The following is a 20,552-nucleotide window of genomic DNA, read 5'->3' on the forward strand; positions in this document are numbered from 1 at the left end:
CAAATCTACTTTATCATTATGTGAAAACGTAAATGGAGGATTAGCTATTCCTGTGACTTGCTAAAGCAAAGCAATTATGAAATCTATTGGCAGATAAATGAAAAGTAAAAAATGTCCTATAAATTCACAGAGCTATCATTCTATGAACTAAGGTAGAACCATACTGAGGTCTTGCAAGGTGACTTTATTCATAATAAACATCACATGGACCATCAGGAAATGTTTTGACTGATAAATGAATAGATTCTTCCCTATCATTAGCCCCCAAATGAAATAATGCTGTTTTATGCAAAGGGAACAACAGAGATTATTCTGAAAGAGTAACACCTTATTTCTAAAACACAAGTTAATACAAACTGGCCTGGTATAGTGATCAACTGAATAAAGTTTCCTACAAAAAGAAATATTACAGTTCTTTACATGACAGCTATGCTTTGAAAAGTTTTAAAAAAAATCTAAAAAAACCCCCTCTGTTCGGCATTTACAAAATTCCAGTGTCATTTAAGCCTTAGTGAACAGGTGGCAGTTGGATGATAACTTCTTGCTGAGTCAAGAAGTTAAGATCAGAGAAAGCAAAAAAAAAAAAAAAAGCCCCCTAAGTTGTGGCAGTAAGTCTAGGAACTACTGTCATTTGAGTTAAGTTTGTTAATCGCACTCTGAATGAGTAGAAATGGTGGTGATTCATAAAGACCACCATGACTCTGCTTTATCAGAAAGGCATCTCAAACTGACTGCTTTTTCTTATCTGCTCTGACATAATTATTTTTGTAGTTGGTGTTTTGTTGGGAAATGAGTCCATCCACACAGATCACCATTTGCTTCAACATTTTTATTTTCTGAAACTTGTTTACATATTTATGATCTTGCTTTGCTCTTTTCTGTCAGGCACACATACAAGTTCTTGAGAGTAATTGCTCCTTTTCCTGGGTATCAATAACGAGCTCTTGCAAAGAAGAGCCTGGTGGTTCTGATGACACATGCATAATACAGAGCTACTTTTGTCACTTGGTCACAGTTTTTAGCAGAAGCTATTTAAGGACTCCTCAAGTTCTCTCAAATAAGTGAGACTAATATCTAGCATCTTTTCTTATGGAGTTCAACATCTGCAAGTTGTACAGCAAATTGATGAGCTGTCCTTTTAACTCTAAGTTGCATTTGTCTGCTAAATCTGTCTTCAGTGGTATTTGAACTGATTTGCTGTAGTGTTTTTTTTTGTCCTCCTTTTTTTTTTGCTGTATTCTTTGGATTGAAATAACTGTCTATTCACTGGTAGGACTGTTCCGGAATATTCATTTTGGCACAACCACTGGCTGGTTATGAGGACTGTCCAACATGAAACAGTGCAGAAGTGACTACAGAGAGCATAAAACATGCTAAAGCAATAAATTCCATGAGGCTGCATTAGGGACAGAACAAAATCTTTCCCTTTAGTGAAAGAAAAATCTTTCTTTTTAGAAGATTAATGGAAGATTTTCTCTTCAACAACCTGTCCTGTACTGAACGCGTTATCACACTTTCTGGTTTAAAATGTCTCCCATAAATCAAATTCATTCAGTGAGTGTCAGTAATAATATTTCTTAGCAGAGTCTGCCCCTTTAGTTGCTGATTTGCAACGTGTGTATGGATAGCTCAGAAAAAGCCTTGACAAATACATCATTTCAAGAAGAAAATATCTTGTCCTTGTAAGTGGCCATTACCAATGTACAGTTTCTAAATGATAAATTCTACTGGTAGCTGTGTAGCCCATCAGTGCATTCCTCAAGCAGGAACAATACAATGGCTACTTACTTGAAGACCCATACTGTAACTACAAGGTACTGGTTCCTCAATATTAAAATCTTCAGCTCAGGTCAATTCCCATATAAGTCTTCATAAGCAGAATTTTTCAGTCATCTTTCTAGACTTTTGCTTCTGTTTCTGCTCTTGTGATACTGAGGAATATAAAAATTTCTTATTAATATTAGATTTTTAACCCAAAGTCATCTTACAACTTCAGGCCAAGAATGGGTCCTTCTCAATTAGCACTGGTGGATCAAGTAGTCTTTGCTCAGATCAAAGGGTTCTGTTGAGAGCTTCATGTGGTTTCCGTGAGTACAGCATTAGAAATTTCTCCATAATGCTTCCTAATTTCTTCCCAAAGGCTACCCAACTTCTGCTGTAGCTTGAACGAGTGGCCCCTGTTGGGGTCATTAGCATTTTAATAACCTTATCTCAATTAACTTCTTTGTTTCTCTTACTGAATGGCTGGTTTAGCAAATTTCTTTCAGAATAGTTCTTGAATCTTCCATTCTTCTATAGTACTTGCAATTTATGTAGGACAATCAAGACTAAAATTATTACATAAAGGTCACAGTGCTTACTGAAATAAGAGAAGAAATTTCATATAATGCAAAAAACCACCAGGCTCAGCTAAGCAATGTAATCCAAATCTGGATCAAAATAAATCTTGGTTTTCACAAACATTGTGTGTAGTGCAATTACATAGTACAAATATCTGTAGCTTTATCATTAAACAACAACTAACTTCAACAATCATTAGCACATTTCACCATAAACATAATTTTTACTTAGAAATTTAGATTATTTCAGGTAATATACAATCCTTTCACTTTAAGAGTCATTTTCCAGATTAATATAACCAAAGTTTTAAATTAATTTTCCAGTAACAGGGCAGTAAACTCTAAAACTGGAAGTTCCAAACAGGGAACTAACCAGTACAGCTCAAGGCTTTAAGGAAACACCTCACCAAAAACGAAGGTTTTCAATTGTGCAAGAAGACATAACATTTCTTTATTCAAAATTCTATTTATCTTCTGCAAGTACTCTGCTTCCTTTCTCCAGGTCTTTTCTGCTGTTCTCTTTTGTCTGCTAGTATAACACCATAAGCATCCCATAAGATACCATTTCTAAAGCTACAGCAGGTTTCTTTTTTTATTCAGTCACAGTCTACTAACAGGTTTGATTTAATACCAATATTGATTTAACATCGATGGCCATATACAATGCATCATACATACACCAAATCTCACTGTCATCCCATAGCTTCAGTAAAGTATCAGTTTATGAAGATTACGGTGTAAATCTCTGGAAGTTATTCTTCAGGTCAACAATTCTGATAGTGAAATGGGATATATGACTAGGATTGTTTGATGTATTCTGGCAGTTCATTTATTGTATAAAAGGCCTACCTACAGGACATCAAGATAATATCCCTGGCAAACAAGTCCCACACATGTCATTTTTCTCAGATTAAGAGGACTAAGGAGCAGCATTTTCACAACCTAGTTTTAGAAAGCACTTTCACTCAGTGCTTCTACATTAGAGGCACCTAAATAGCTGTTAAAGCCCAAACATGAATCGTTTGTATTCGAGGCAAGAGGAGGAAACAGAATACAGGTATAGAAGTATTCTTCCACAGTGCTTAATATTTATGATATCTTTAATTTCATTATTTAACAGACTTAAATTCAGTAGCCCAGCCAGAGATACTTGATAAGGAGAATGGCAATAGAGGTATTCAGCAGTGTTTCAAATGGCAACTCCAGTGATCAGATAACTTTAGAGAGAAAATAATAAAATGAGGGGATGCATGACATGCATGATTTTGTTAGCAGTGATAAAACGTGAAATCTGGCTCTTAACATTATGATGTTGTTACTGTTGTACTTGCTTGGTTTTGTTTTCCTGAAGATTTGCATTCCAATGCAACAACAATCATTTCGTTTGTAGATAAGCTGCCTTCACACTTAAGTCTTGTGAGCTGGTCAGTTCTGCTCTCATATCCCTTTCCTACACTGTGAGTTATCAGTGCTGTTTCTGCTGTCAGGGAATTGGTTTGTGGCTTTTTAAGTCTTCTCTTCCTCAGTAAATGTAATTATCAGAACAGCATTATTATGAAAAGTGTTTGGTGATGCAGTAGCACAGGGGTAACATTCTCTGCAGGCTAAACTCCTCTCAAAAAAACAGCTTGAGCTACAGTGTTTGCCGTTCAGCACACTCAGTGACAAGTGTACACATATTATTAAGGCATTAGAGAAAAGAGTGGTAGGTAAAGTAAGAATGATGGTTCACAGGCATGACAACTACACCAATTCAATGATGACATAAGACAAGATGGTATCAGGCTCATGGTCCTGTCATTAAGATGTGGGAGGCAGATAAGGAATTTGTCATTAGAAAAAAATAGGTAATCTAAGGTAGGTTTATATTCTCAGTAACCCAACATTCAGTTTTGGGTTACTGCTGACTTTTTCAAACCTTCAGTACATTTAAATTGATCATAGGCAGAATTTTCCTTAGCCTTTAAAATTGCAGTAAAACAAGTGAACATGTAAGTGAAGAGAGAAAGTGTGTCTACTGTTTTGAGCAAACATACCAGCATTGCTGTGATTTGATCCGAGGTTGGCTGGCAAAGGAATATGAATGTGAAAAGATCAGATGTGGCCTGAAATTGGGAAAAAAAGGTAGCTTTTACCCCAAAGCTCTGCTACTACGTTTATGTAGAAGACGAGCCACCTCTGAAACAGCCTGCTTACTGTGGACCAAGCAAAAACTGACTTTGATTGGCAGAAGGAATCACAGAATCATTTTGGTTGGAGTAGGCCCTCAAGATCAAGTCCAACCATAACCTAACACTGGCACTAAACCATGCTCCTAAGAATCTCATATATACATCTTTGAAACACCTCCAGGGACGGTGACTCCACCACTTTCCAGCACAGCCTGTTCCAATGCCTGACAATCCTTTCCATGAAGAAATTTTTCCTAATATCGCATCTGAACCTTCCCTGGCACAAATTGAGGCCATGCCCTCTCGTCCTGTCACTTGCTACTTGGGAGAAGAGCCCAACACCCTCCATGCTACAATCTCCTTTCAGGGAGTTGTATAGAACAATAACGTTTCCCCTCAGCCTCCTTTTCTTCAGACTAAACAGCCCCAGCTACCTCAGCTGCTCCTCATACAACTTGTGCTCCAGACCCCTCAACAGCTTCCTTGCCCCTCTCTGAACTCTCTCCAGCACATCAGTGTATTTCCTGTAGTGAGGGTCCCAATATCAGATTGGATATTAGGAAAAAATTCTTCACAGAAAGGGTTGTTAGGCACTGGCTGTGCTGGGAAGTGGTGAAGTCATCATCCCTGGAGGTGTTTAAAAGGCGTTTAGACGAGGTTCTTTGAAACATGGTTTAGTGCTAGAGTTAGGTTAGGTTATGGTTGGACTCAGTGATCCTGAGGGTCTCCTTCAACTGAAATGATTGAGTGGGTCTGTAACAGACTCCCACCAGGATATCTGCCTTATTGGCCTTCCCCTTGATTCTTACCCATAAACACTCTACCCTATCATCACTCTCATCAAGGTCTAGACAATTATAACACTCCCAAACATACAGGGCTACCCCACCTCCTCTACTTCTTTGGCTATCCCTTCTGAAGAGTTTATAGCCATCCCATGAAGCACTCCAGTTTTGTAAGTCATACCATCATGTTTCTGTGATTGCAGCTACATCGTAGTTTCTCTGCTGAAGACGAGGGAAAGGAGAAGACAATAATATACAAAGAAGAGTAAAAGCAGAAGATATGAAGAGCAGAGAGACTGAGAGACACAAATTATGCATCTTTGCACATAAAGCTTAAAAGTATTTACCTTTTAAATATAGCAAACCTTCGCAGGATTGGTATAACAAATAGCCAGGATATCCCTCTTTAAAAACACTACATCAGAAACTCTTATCTCCCACAGATGTATTTTTAAAGTATTCTAGAATACAAATAGTGGGGTTTTTTGTTTGGTTTCTTTGTTTTGTTTTGGTTTTTTTTGTTTTTTTTTTTGTGTGTTTTTTTTTTTTTCTGGTTAATGTGGCAACATACAGTTCTTTGGGTTTCAGCTTTCAGTAAGTAAAGAGACAATGCTAACTAGCACTAGCAAACTCTCTTTAGTGGCAATGACATTACATATTGTCTACACACACCAAATATTAAACAAGTTCAGAGAACTGCAATCTCTATTACATCTCCTTGACTCTGCCACTGACCCTACAAGTCTATTTCTTTTAAAAAAGGTTTAGTAATCCATATCCATTACATTTACTTTCTCTGTCTCTCTGCCATACAGGTTTTTAAACAGATCAAGAGTTTTTCATGCAGAACCATACTCCATAACGCATCAAGTTCAGCATGTAACACCATTATTTGCAAAAAATGCTATATTTTACAAAAAGATTTATTGCAAGAAAAGAGACTTTCAAGTATCACTGTGGCTCTAGTGTGTGCAAGAACACCACTGAACTTCAAGGAGAGATGGCTTCTACTGTAGCGGAAAGAGAATTGTACTGAAAGCAGAATGAGTGTCTTCCAGTCACTACTAATGAGTGAAGAAAACAAAACAAAAGGTTGAAATATAGCTAGAAGAAGAAAAGGTTGTCATGCAGATGCCTTGTCCAGAAAGGAGCAGTGAGCAGTGTTTACATCTGACAGTTTCGCCTTGTCTGTGTAGGTCAGGTGCTGGTCAGAAGAGGAAGTCATGCTTCAGCATCCCTTTACAGGGAGCGATCTGCCCACTAATGCTCTGGCCCCACGACACTTTCAGGGAGTCGATCTATGTTTCTATGTTGCCACATACAATGCTTCTGCAATGCTGTACTTTAAAGCAGTAAGACAAGTTGTGGAAAGGACAGTTTTGTATTACCTTTATCAGTAGGCTGACTTTAACCAATTGCCATTGCATGTTTTTATGAGTTACTAATGGGACAGAAATTTGGTGTTCCTGTAGCTTGTACATCTGCAGCATTTTATATTCACTGTACTTATACAATGCATATACAATAAGTAGTTTTTCATTAAACCATTTCATATAATTTGCAATCCTCAGATAAACAGGAATTGTATGCGCTAACTACAATATTAATGGCTATATCCATTATTCAGAAATTAATAGGGCTTTTTTTTCTGATTTCAAAGAATGAAGCTTTTAGCCTTCAAATGGAACTGTGACAACAGTATTTCTTTAAGTACCTTTAAATCACAATAATTTTGGATTTCAAATCTTTTCCTGCTATAGTACTAATACAGTACTAACTTCTTCCTCTCCAATGCATAGGATTCCAAATCAAAGGATTTACAACAGGTATGATAATTCACCAGTTTTAATACATTAGCTGAAGATGCTAAGCATCAGCAGGTTATGTATTCATCTCTACTTTCACTCCCAAGGTATTCCTCACACATATCAGGCAGTCTAGAGATGGGAAAAATATTATGTGTGTGAGAGCCAAAAAACCATTGAATTAGTTTTTACATCCTCAAGAATTCCTTAAAAAAAAAAAAAAAAAAAAACACGAAAAGCACCGTTATATTGCAAATGTACCTATAATATAAGCAGGAATCTAGCATTTCTAGTGGCAATCTATACCAGATAAGCCATGATACAGAAGTCCTGAAAACTGGCACTTTGTTTTATCAGTACGTCATTTCTTGGGAAAGTCTTTATTATAAAGCGCTCTTGGTGTACTCGCTGTTCAAAGCAAAGCTATCCTGAAGTGACAGAGTAACTAGACTGGAGCTACTACCAGCCAGAGGAGTTTATTCTGACACATTACTCTCAGAGAAAGAATAAGCAACCTTGGGGTCTTCAAAGATGGAGGTAAGAGTATTTATAATAATATGAATAAAACTAATTATAGCTTCCTATCAACCTATAATGATAGAATAATAAATCTGAAAGCAGTGTGGACTAACGTATCTGTCAGTAAATTCATGCTAGGCAACAAAAACAATAATAAAAGCACTTCACTAGTCACATACTTGAATGAAATATGGGGAAAAGATATAATCAATAGGTCGCCTAGTAAGATAGTCAAAACTGAACTCTTGTCATTGATTTTTTTTTTTTTTTTTTTTACCTGACAGTGTGACCATGCCAAAAAGCTCTCACAGAGTTCAGCTTGAGGTCTGCATTAGCATCTGCTGATCTGCTGTCATGCACAAGGAATTCTCTCCTTCCTGATTTCTTTCCACTGATTAAATACTAGAGGTTGACAGGGTTTCCCCCTGCTCCTCTCTCCTTAAGCTTTTTTTTTTTTTTTTTTTTAATAGTAGCCATTTACTATCTGCAGATTCCTCATGGTCTTATTGTCTAACATGGTACGGTGTTGATATGCTCTTTCCTTCCCCCTCTACACATAGAGTTTAACCTCTGCCTTTACTATTTCATTGTTAACTAAATATTAACCTAGTCCCTTACCTCTGCTGCAGAACCTCTGTCCCATCCTTTTTATATCAAAAAAAGACTGAGTGTAATATAATTATAACCTTTAAGTCTCAAAAGCCTTAAGAGAATGTTAGAGTCACTCTCAATTGTATCTGAACTTATTTTCCTTAGAGAAATGTAACAAGAATGCCAGGTCAGCAGCTTTGCTTTATTTCTCTGAGTACTGGGAGTTACCCGATTTATTAATATGAACCCTTTATGGCCTTGAAAATGCTTCTTTAAGGAGGCATATCTTGAGTATGTTTGTCCAACAGTGCTCTTCCTCTCCTCCCTTTCTTCTGTCTCTGTGGTACTTTGGTAAAATCTGTCATGAATTAAGGAGGCTGGCTTGATGGGAACAGGAAAAGCATATGTACACAACTGCATTCAGTTTCCAGAAAATCTATGATATGGACCAAAAAAGCTGAAAAGCTAAAAAAAAAAAAGACAAACAAAAAAAACCCAACCCACCCACCAACCAAAAACCTGGCATCAACTTTTTCATAACTCACTGTCTAAATATTGTAACACAATGTGGGGAAAGAAGTCACAAATCAGAAACTGATTTCAATCTCCTAAATATCTCAAACGAATGGCATAACTAATGTCAAATAAATGAAGAGACGAAGAGAGTATTTTTCCTCCTCATTCCCTACACAGTCACTTTCATTGTTTTTAAGGCAAAGAACTTCACCCTGTAAACCATTCAGTACAATTTTTCTACAAGCAATTGGCTGGATTTGGTTAGAAGTTTGTGTATCTTTCTTTCTTAAAGTATACTCCTTCCAATCTTTTTTTTCAAACTTCCTCCTGTAATCTACTTAGTTTATGACATAAGCAGAACATAAACGACCTTCAGGTTCATGGTGATTCAATGTATAAGCTTTCTTCTAGAATTTTCAGAGAGGGGAACTGAGAATTAAAAACTCATAGCTCATAGTTTGTTTTTATGGAGTATTTTCATTGCTGATTTTATAAGACAGAGCAATACTTCAAAAAACAGTTTGCAAAACAGTGATTTTGACACTTCTACTTCCTAATATTTTGACAGCACACGCATTCCTCCAAACGGGAAGAACTTCTTCCTTGGGTAGTCTCCTTAGGATGAATGCACAGACAAATGCTCACCAAGCACTTCTTCACTTTAGCTGAACACACTGGAAAACAGGCTAATGCATTTAATACAACTCAGCATTCAGTGAAGCAAATGACTTCTGTCTTTAATATTTAAAGAGAAAAATGATCATTGTCAACTGATCACTATTAGTAAGGGTATCACCAAGGTAATTTAAACTAGTTCATACCATGGGTAAGACAAGACTTGGCCCTGAGTCGTTATTGCTGTAGTAGCCAAGACTTACTTCTCTGTTGTGGTATTTTTGCTGCAGACAAATAGTGTTAGGAGCAATGGTTCCACATCAGGTTTTAAAGATTAATATGAACGAATTTTGCCTGCAACTGCACAAATGCAAATCCTATCATAGCTTTGTAAGTTAATATTATGTCATATTAGTTAAATCTAGGTACATAAAAGCAATGTGATAGCAATGTTACAGACTGGAAACAAATTAAGGCAAGTTTTTCTCTATTTGCCTACACTAAATTAGAGTTACAGCACTATTAATCCACAGTAATGGCTCACTTTAACAGGTTTGTTGTCTAACACTGATGAATTCCAATTCAGAAACTTCTGTATTTTTTAAACTTTTATTCACATTACAGTTTTTACAAAAGATTAACCCATAAGATGTGTGCATAAGCATGTACACTATAAAAGGTAGTGAAAAAAATCCTACCTAAAATGGCAACTATTTATAGCAAATTATGCTATACCAAAACAATTTGTAGAACACCACAGAGCGTACAGACTGTCTGATGATACAAAAGCAACACTTTTCAGGAAAGTGTTAAGCACATATTTGATTTACTTATGCGTTATATTGAACCCAATAAGAATTAAGTTCCAGCTAAAAGTTAAGAGCTTCCTTATATATCTTTCTGAATAGAATGCCTCAATAAGCAATGTACTATTCTCTATCTTAAGGATTCTGAGGCTATTAAAAAAAAAAAAATCCAAGGCAAGAAGAAAATTTAAAAAATGGAAAGTGATTTTCCTGAAGGAAGAACTCTACTTCTTACTGTTAAAGGGGCTTCAGATCCCATGTATTTGTGCAAGTAAATACTTTTGTGAGCAACTGTTTTGCTGAGCAACTGTTTTGATTTTGAAGTCAGGCACTTCAAGTGTATTGGAAGGATTTGATCTTAAATTGTTTTTTGCTGAGCAACTGTTTTGATTTTGAAGTCAGGCACTTACAAGTGTATTGGAAGGATTTGATCTTAAATTGTCATCCCCTCATAGTGCATTATCTCACTTTTTTTCTGTGCAACGCTCACTCTCCCCCATTAATAAGTACCAACCTCTATGGAGAGCCAGAAGCTAGAGGCATAATTCCACGGGTGCAGAAGCCCAAAAATTTACATGGAAGTGAACATTTGTGGATTCAACCATTACTCGATCCTAGGTAATTACACTTATCGTCATGGGAAGTTAACACCTAATGAGCCCAGAGGCAAATGGGAGACAACCTTTTACAAGCTATGCTTTCTGCACACTGGACCTCAAAGGCAACAGAAGTAATACAGCAAAATGCCTTCCATTCAGGGGAATTGCCACAAACACATTTTTCGTGTACTAGCACAAACACATCTATTCTGCTAAACACAAATCTTTAGACTATTCAAAAAGCACATTCTAAAGAAACATAAAATGCTGTCTGTGACCATCTCTCAATCTAAGGATTTTAAAGTTCTGTGTCACTTTAAGAACTCCCCTGATAAGAGTATGTTTTTGTTCATTACTAAAGGAAAAAAACAAACCTGTTTTTAAAAAACTATCAAATAAGCCCACAGACTGATGCGCCACAGCTCTATGCACAATTTCATTTTCACCAGTGCGAAGCAAATGAAAACTGAGAAACTTTCTTGCTTTACACCTGCCTAACATTTAAGTAAGGTTTTTATTACCTGCAGTAGAGTACTTTCCAAAGAATTCCAGTAAGACTACTTCTCCTTTTTTCCAAATTTCATACCAGTCCACTTGGAGACACTCCCTGACTGGGTATACTCAATTTTGAACACTTAATCTTATTACTTCAATTTTAACATCTGAATTCAGCCACAGGATCAAAACTTACATTGTTTTGCAAAAGCACAACTAAGAGCTTACTGGTGCTATGGATGGGCTTTGCCTTTATGTCAGATTTGAAGTTTCTCAACCTTTAGGGATATTTGATGATGTATCTCATTACAGAAACTGAAGCCAGCTATAAATTGCAGACAGAAATGAAAGCCACACGCATCAAAGAGGAGAGACGCACAGAGTATATTAGGATTGATTTGCCTCTTCATTTCCACAACTAGCAGTTTGGGCAAATCTCAGACCATACACAATCACAGGCTGGAAGGAACATCTGTAGGTCATTTAGTGCAGCTCCCTCAACCTCTCCAGGCAATCTGTTCTAGTTTCATCATCCTCATGGGGAAAAAATGCAAAGGAGATACGGAAGTCCTTGGCAGATCAGCTTTTCAACAGGTATGTACAGAACTGTAGTATGTACATCAAATACACTACATTATGTTAAAATACTTCTGCAACCTGATGACTAAGTACATGAGCAATACTCATGATTTGTAACTCCACATTTTCTAATTTAACTTAAAGCTTGTCAAATATCTGTATTATGATTATTTTGTTTACTTTTTTAAATCTGTGGAGATCACTAGAACTTCTATGTCTAACCACATTTTTATAAAACGAAACATTAGCTACACTATGATATATTTTATAAATATATGATAAAATATAAATATCTATCAAGAGTAAAATATAAGGAGTGCCATAAAGGAGAATTTTCATCATATGTTGGCCTTCTGCTATAGTAAGAACCACATGAACTACTTCATATATTCACACATGGTAGCCAAACGAGGGATGACAAGCAACAAGAAAATTGCTACAGCCCATTTTATTCAGTCAGATTCAGTGGATCTTAACTATATGTCTATAGAGAACCCATAAAAATTCAAACCCTGATACTTCATCTCTGGTTCACAAACTTTCTAGAAGGGTTTGAGGACAACCTACATAACTCTGCTAGGAGTTTTAAGAACCTATTGATGCACTGAACTGTGCACATACCAGCTGAGAACTGGAAGTATAGTGTGGGTCTTGCTCAGTGCTACGCGTGAGCTACAAAGCTTACATCTTAGAAAGATGTGTTAGCTGTGACGTGATGCCATTCAGCCATGACTATAGCTCTTGTCATTGCTGAGCTGATTAAGAACACAATGCACCCTGGCGGGCTTGCTTAAGGAGCTGTGCATTGTATTCATTGCAGGATGATGACGCTCTAAGGTATTTGAAAATCAAGCCATCAGAGAGCTAAAAAATGGACTTAGGTGCCTGCCTTTAGATATTTGTGTTTAAAATTTCATGGCTTAACATAAGCAGACAAGTACTGCTCATGCTAAGAACAAGAGATTAGAAATCCTTTAGAATGGAAAAGCTTTAGCAGACTATGTTGAAAACCTCTAATATGTTATCCCAATTTGGCTGTTATTTCATGGTCTGCACAGAATCAAGGGTGGGCTCAGACACTGCCTACTGCTGCACTAAGAGGAATTTTGTCTTCTGTCTACTTTTGGCATACTTTGTGAAAGATTCAAATAGTTCTGCTTGTGCCTCTGGAGATAGCCTGATACAATTACAGATTTTTTCTCTCATAAGCAGGATGAGTAGCTTGCAGTGAACAAAAAAATAAATCGTAACTTTCTATCTGATCAAATCTATGTCGAAAATGTCAGTGTATTTTCCCTTTAAAAATGTTATTTAAAATTATGAGCAGTCATTAACCCATGTTTCTGCTAAAAAAAAACATTAAAAGGTCTTTCTTGCTGCAAAAAATAGGTCACTTCAAGCATTCCAAACAAATACATGTTTAGAAGGTCTTACTAGTAATTAGACAATAGCTTCATATGCAAAATACATTATTAGAGCCCTGTAAGTAACTACTTTTGTTTTTCAGAAATGTAGGGACTTTAACTAGCATTACTGTTTATGCCAATCAGGTATTAATCCTAGTACTCCAACATTTAGAAAGCCATCAGATCTTCTGTCATTTTAATACAAATACAATCTGTGGCTGTGACAGTAGTTGGCATAGATATATTTTGCCATGATATTTCACGATAACCCCAAGTGTGTTTCTGTATGTTAAAAATTTACACAATTTCTCTTAACAGATTCCACACAGAGGAGATTAGGAAACAGGTTTCATCAGGATAGCACTGCTTTTTATCTGTAAAGTTCTTTTCTTCAGGGTTTCTAAAAATTCCTTGTCAGCAACTGCCTGATTTTCTTAAGGTATCCTATCAATACTTCATTGCATTTTTTGACATAACAACAGAGACTGTTACATTAGGTCCATACGAAAGCTTACCTTCAGTAGAGCAAAATAAATATTTTCCTATATCCATACCCTTTCAGTCATTGACCCTCAATGTATAGGCTACACTGCACTAAATGCTGAGACATATTGACTTTGGTGGGAGTTACAACACCTCATTCACTCAATACTCCCATAAAGGCAAAACTGGCAGTTGCAAGTGAAAGGAGCAATCTTTATAAGAAAAAGGCATGAGAGGCAGGGACTCAGAGGTATAAAATCCAGGTAAGATAAAGTATCATGAAATTTAAAAAAAAAAAAAAAAGAAAAAAAAAGCCACACAGGAGATTCCAGCAGAAAAAATGAGATTTTTTTTTTTTTTTCCTATGTGGAAGGAAAGTTAACATTTAAGAAAGATGTTTCCGGTAATATAACACTAGGAGAATTAAGAGCCAGTAAAAATGACAGTGGTCAACTTACAGGTATTGCTATGGAAACAGTAAGATATCAGACATAAAAATCCTTCCAGATAGGATGGGTCAGGGCATTCTTAAATAGAAAAATAACAATAAATTCACAACATTCCCAAAATACCTCAGGGCCTTGCTATAAACACTAGTCAAAACTTTTGCACTGACTAATATATCAAACCACATTTTCATATTTACAAAGGTTAGCACAGTACCTGGTATTCTAGTAGCAGCCCAGCAACAACGAATGGCAGGTAACAAATCATTCTAATCACATTTCATATTTTTGAAGTGCTCTCACAAATTCAAGTCAGTATAATCTTGTATAAACTAAATTGGCTTAATAGGATAATTTAATTCAATTGAAATACTTAGGAAAAAAGAAAAGGGCAAAAGTACAGGCCCATGACCTAGTAAATCTTTCCATGATTCAAGTTTCCATTCAAGACCTTATGGAGTAACCACAAAATAGGGGAGCAGCAGTCAGTACCAAACAGTGAAATTCAAGAACTCCATTGTAGCATACTTCCTTAATGCTGTTTCATTTAGGGTCACGGAAATAACTTGGATCTCATGGAAAAAGCAGTGATCGTTTTTACAAAGCAAATAATTCTTGCATATCCTAACAGAGTGGATGTATGCTAGAATTTATTCTTCACTTGTATTTGCTATACACAAATCATTGTACTCTAAGACACGCAGCAAGTCCTTGGATAGCTATAAACACACTCCTACATTTATACAGTCCTAAAATTACATTCAGCCCTTTGAAGGAAACCATGAGGCTGATTTGGGCCCCCCGGTGGAAATGAGTTTGACACCCCTGGTATAAATGATGCTCTGTAGAGCAGGCAGAAGGATTGGGAATGTGATAAGGCTTGCAGATTTTTCTGTGAGTAAGCCAAGCAGAATTAGAGTGCCAGCACAAACAGAAATGCTGAGCTCTTACATAATTTCAGCTAGGCAGAGCTGCCAATGAATGCCTTATATCTACCTAGACCAGGGGTGTGAAACATGCAACTCACTTGTACTTCCTTTCACAATGAATTTTTGGCTCAATAGTACGTGAAAGTACTCTGAAGTGCTGAAAGCTCACTTTCGTATGCAAGTTAAATCCACTTTGCTGTACCAACTTCCTTCAATACCAAGGGGAAACATGTAAATGAAGATACTGCATTTTGCAAACAGTAAGTTGCTCCTCGGTGCTCAGAGAAATGCAAAGCTTATTTCACACTTAACTTACTGCATTTCTGATTATTCCACCAAAAAAAAAAAGTGTCTAAAGTAGGTAGATAAATTAAATTCCATTCAAAAAAATCATTCTTCATAGTGAAACCCATGTAATAATTTAATATCTTTTCAATAATGAAAAATACTACAAAAGCGAGTGTTATGCATAACAAACTTTAATTAAAACTGAAAGAAAAACAACAGAACCAGAAAAACATAATTGCTTTGAACTGAAGCAGCAGCCACTTGGTCCAGCAGTAAATTTTCTGTATAAAATCAAAATCTGCTTTCATTTACATATTTGCAACTCTGTGGATGTCCACTGAGGTTGAAGAGTCAACTACAGAATATAATCAGGAGGTCATGTGCAAAGCATCTGCACTCCACCTTTCCCATCAGTATTTTTTTTTAAACTCATAATTGCAGAAACACTTTCTCCTTAATCACCCTGACTTTGATATCCCCAAGAATAAGAAAATGAGAAGGATGAGAGCTGATCACAAGTTCTACTAGAGTAAGCAAATTTTAAAAGATGATACATCGTAAGACCTCTTCAGTTGTACCAAGGATATTCCAATTTCCTTTAGGAAAGGCCTGAATCCTTGACGTGCCCAGCTCTGCCACTAAAGCTTATAATTTGAGTCTCACTGTTTTCATAAGATGTCAGCATTTTCTTATTATACCTATAGGGCATATTTGCATTATGCTAAATGTAAGGCATTTACATAATTCATATCCAAGTTAGGAAATAGAAACAGTACTATACGTAGAATCATGTATTGTACATGTTCTTCAGGCAAATAGATAGATGGCATTGAGGTAGAAACCAAAGTGAGCACCTACAACACAAAGTTAGATTGTGTACACAAAATGCCTCAGTGGTTGACGTATGACTTTGTGACCTATCAAAATTAGAATCTCAGACTACAAAAGAGAAGGTAGAAGAGGTGATCAGAATTCTCTGGTTGCTAGGCATTTTACAGAAAGAGGCCACATTCACTCATCTTATTAAAATTCATGGAAATTGAAAATATCCAAAAGCTCAGGAGGGGTGGGGTCAGAAAATCTATTTCACAGAACTGAGAAGCTTACTCTAAATTCACCTTGAAAGCACTTTCCTCATCACAAACTTCCTGAGAGCCTTTTGATTTCTTTCCTACTTAGGAGATAATTATAGAACTTTTTTCCTCCCTGATTAATGAATACAGAAGGGCGTCACTTCATCATTTTACGCAGATTATCATGGTCTCTCTCCAACTAGCAAGCTTTATTTTTATTTCCTTCTGTTTCCCATCTCTTATCCTCTGACTCTGTCATTTGATATAGCTGCTTTAGTATTAAATATTGTTGAACTCTGCATTTCTATTTTTGTCCTTGTCTTTGCTTTCTCCCTTAATTTTAGATTTACTGTTGTCAGGAAACAATGACACGCAGGCATGGGGATGATTGAAGAGGGACATTAATCAAAGGCGATATAGCACCTTCCTCTTGTGGATAAAACTTCTAAAAGCTATAAACACAAAAGGAAAGCCGAAATACTTTCTAAAAGGATTTATAAGGCCACCAGAATAATCTGAATATTTTAAGATCATCACAGTGATTTCAGACAGGAAGAATCTAGCTTTACAAGTTTAAATTTCCAACACTGGTTACTCAGCTCACGTGGTCTCTGATCCGGCCCTCCCAGTTTCTGCTGTTTTTAATTTCTTGTACAAAGTGACACTAAGAGGAAGATGTGTTATGAAATTCTGCACCACGCCATTTGCACATCAGAGAAGTCTGTCTTCTCGTGGCACTACTACAATAGCTCAACAGTATTGCTCCATGCTCAGGCACCTGCCCTGCCTTGGTAATTTATCAGATTTAAGGCTTGCTAATAGTTAATAAGCACAGTGTTTTCAAGATCAAACCAAGGCTCAGACATCATTTAAAAACAGAAATAAGGCTGTTTTAGGGAAGTTTGAAATAGAGTCAAGACTCCTAGCTGTTTAGTTTTGTTTTTATTTTTGCTACTAGCTCAGCTTCATTCTTTAAAAGAAAGCTGGGCTAGAGTAGCTCTTTTGTTTTTAAACTACTTTTCCAGTATTGTATAAAAACTGCAAGACATGAAGAGCAACAGTACCGCATAAATCGGCTTGCTAAGTATATCCCAAAGATCTCACATTCCAAATGGAAGTAGCAGACTTCTGCACAACTTAGCACAACTTTTTGCAAGTGATATTGACAGCCAATAATAGAGCAACAGTTTACCCCCCAAATTCACCAAGCATACAAAATTACTAATAAAGATAAAAAATAAATATTATTTCATGAACAAGCTTTCAGTATTTCTGTATTAAGAGACTATATAAGAATAAAGACTCTCTAGGAAGCGCTCAGAAAGGTGGGCCACCTTGGAAACAAACATTTAAGGCTGTGACTAAATCAACCAAATCACACGTTGCCAAAAGATTTTGCCTTCAAAATATTAAGAACAGATTATTTTTTTTCTCAGCCTAACTGTCCTGCTCCATATGCTGTTTTCTGAGCCAGCTGCATAGCCCTCTCCCATTCCCCTGAGATAAATTCTTCATTATTTTAATAGTAGTTGCTGAAGAAGCTTTCCTACATCTTATATAATATAAATACTAAGGACTGTAAGTATTTTTATACACATAAGTAGCCTTAAAAGAGAAACTTTTTATATTTATCAAGCTTAAGCATGACCTGCACCCCACCCTGATGAACACAACATTCATACCACCAAGTCCTTAGGAATTTGAAGTGGCAATCAATGTTTTTCTTTTCACTCCTGTCTGCTCTCTGAGCTTTAATTTCTCTGTCTTTCAGGATCCTATCCGGCACATAGAATAAGTTTCTCTAATAAATCAATACCATAATAAAAAACTACTGCCTCTATGTACTCCTATATATTAAGTGAATTTCTCTCCTCATGCTCTATATTTGACATTCATTTTTAATAACAGGCCTTAATAAAAGAAGCACCTGGCAAAAATATGTATCTAAAACAGCACAATGTCAAACCTTGACTGCTTTGACAATATTTTCCTGATGTGGTACAATAGCTAACCAGTTTAATTTGATTTCAGAAAAAATGATAGCATTTTGCTGTTTTCAAATTATACTTTTGAAAAAGAATAATCTTCTGAAAGAACTTCAACGAGGATAGGCATGTTAAATGCTACCTATCATTTCTGTCAGCAACTGTTTTCTGCAGCAATGAAGTTACCATCTTATCCATGAAAAATGTAAAAGAGAAAACGAAATTATATGCTTTTTGCTAAATTATAACAGCATAAATATCCTCATAGCATCTATACAGAAAACAATACATACATGACAAAGCTGCTTCCCAGCACATATACATACAAAGAACAAATTATCTTCAAAAATGTTATGTTTCAGAGCAGAATTTTCAAAACCACTTTTGTGTCTCACATTTACTCCATGAAATTAGTAAAAAGAAAAGGCAGGGAAAGGAAAGCAAAAGCATAAGAGACTCACTGAGGAATACCAACAACCAGGAAATATCTGCATGTTCTGACAACTACCATCATCCCAAATGAGCTTTGCTGATCTGGCAATAGGCCTCCTGACAGCAGCTACAATGTGAATCATTATGTTTTCAGCTTAGCTCTGCTCTGTCCTCACACAAACAACACTGAAGAGTTGTACGAGGTGTAAAATTCCTAAAAACTCAGTCAATCAGCATCACTACAGCATATGCTTCCATTTTACAGCAGTGACTTACCCAGATATTTCCATCCTGGTGGTATGGTTTCCAGTTTCTCCCTGTGTCGCTATAAAGCATGCGGTACTGAGTGACCCAGTCAGAACTGCTGTATCTGCCTTGAGTGGCAATAGCAGTGATCTGCTTCCTGCTCCCAAAATCCACCTGCAGCCATTGGTAATGATCGCTGTCTGATGGAGACCAGCCTCCTGCACCTGTTGGGTTGACACAGAAGGGAGAGATTCAGACCTCCAACACTCGCTTTGAAGTGAACACATTGCAAAGATGCTGAATGCTGAAAGGCAGCCCAGCTGGGAGGAAAAAAAACTTGAAAACATAGAAGAGAAATATGATTGCACATTTTTTTTATAAATACATCTTCAGCACAAGCACCAAATGCATTAACTCTGTTGCCTTAATCATTTCATGATATAATTATAATGATTCAATTGGCTGTCTGCTAACAAATCAATGTTTTTGTAACACTTTAATTATGGTTTATTAGTTTTTGCCAAATTATGATTGTTCAAGGGTTGACCAACTTGACACGAAATCCTTTGTCAGAAAAAATTGACAAAAATCAATAACAATCTTTGGATTTCATATGTCTTTTCAATAGCAGTTCACATTAAAGAGATATTATAGATAAAATGGGAGGAAACAAGAGCAAGCTCCCTGTTTTCCTATGTGCACTATAGTGCACAGACCAAAAGATCTACTAGAATAACTGACAAAGTACTGCATCCAGTTGTGATGTGTTGGGTCTATGAGCTGTCACAGATTACATTGGCAGATGCCTCACAGAAGTGTTATTGCTCTTTATGGGTCTATGAATTAACTTGACAGTCATACTATTAACAATATTGTTCTTATCCATTAAATTACATTGAACTGTTATAAATAAGGAAGGCCACCGATACATAGATAAATGTAGTAGCATGACATTAATGCGACTCCTTATTCTTCTGAAATAAAAAAATATTAATGGGAAAATTGTATGCTGCAGAGAATAATAATTCTAAGATAGACATTATAATTGTATATGTACCATAACAATAAGTATTAGGAAATAGATGAAATATTAAAAAAAAAATCAATAAATACAGAGAAAAAGTTGAGCATCATTCTCTTTATATTCATAGCAGACTTTGAGAAAACAGACTCAGAAAACAAAAACTTTGCAGACTTAAAGTGATTACAATTTTTAAGTTTGAACCCAATAAATGCCTGGTATGGCATGAAATCTGATAGTCTAGTCCATGGGCCAATTTTTGCTGCTTTTAATTTCACGTATAACCTGCAACTGATGTCACATACCTAACTTGCTTGCCAAGCAAGAAACTCTTCGCTATACTGCATCTTATATACTCCCATCATTAGGCGGCAGCATTGCTTCAGTCTTAGACGATTTAAAACCTCATTCAGCTGCTACAGG

General features: G+C 36.3%; 1 protein-coding gene across 2 annotated transcripts in view; it reads right to left on the reverse strand.

The window, feature by feature from the left end:
* The window catches only part of CNTNAP2 (contactin associated protein 2), a 1,148,794-nt gene that overhangs the window by 729,270 nt on the left and 398,972 nt on the right, over window positions 1–20,552 (reverse strand). For both annotated transcript variants that reach the window (XM_065830092.2, XM_071804698.1), the window contains exon 3: window positions 19,139–19,332. In XM_065830092.2, coding sequence (XP_065686164.1) covers window positions 19,139–19,332 — 194 coding nt within the window. The remainder of the gene's footprint in view (window positions 1–19,138; window positions 19,333–20,552) is intronic.

Source organism: Patagioenas fasciata, chromosome 2 (assembly GCF_037038585.1).
Source record: "Patagioenas fasciata isolate bPatFas1 chromosome 2, bPatFas1.hap1, whole genome shotgun sequence".
NCBI classification, from domain to species: domain Eukaryota; kingdom Metazoa; phylum Chordata; class Aves; order Columbiformes; family Columbidae; genus Patagioenas; species Patagioenas fasciata.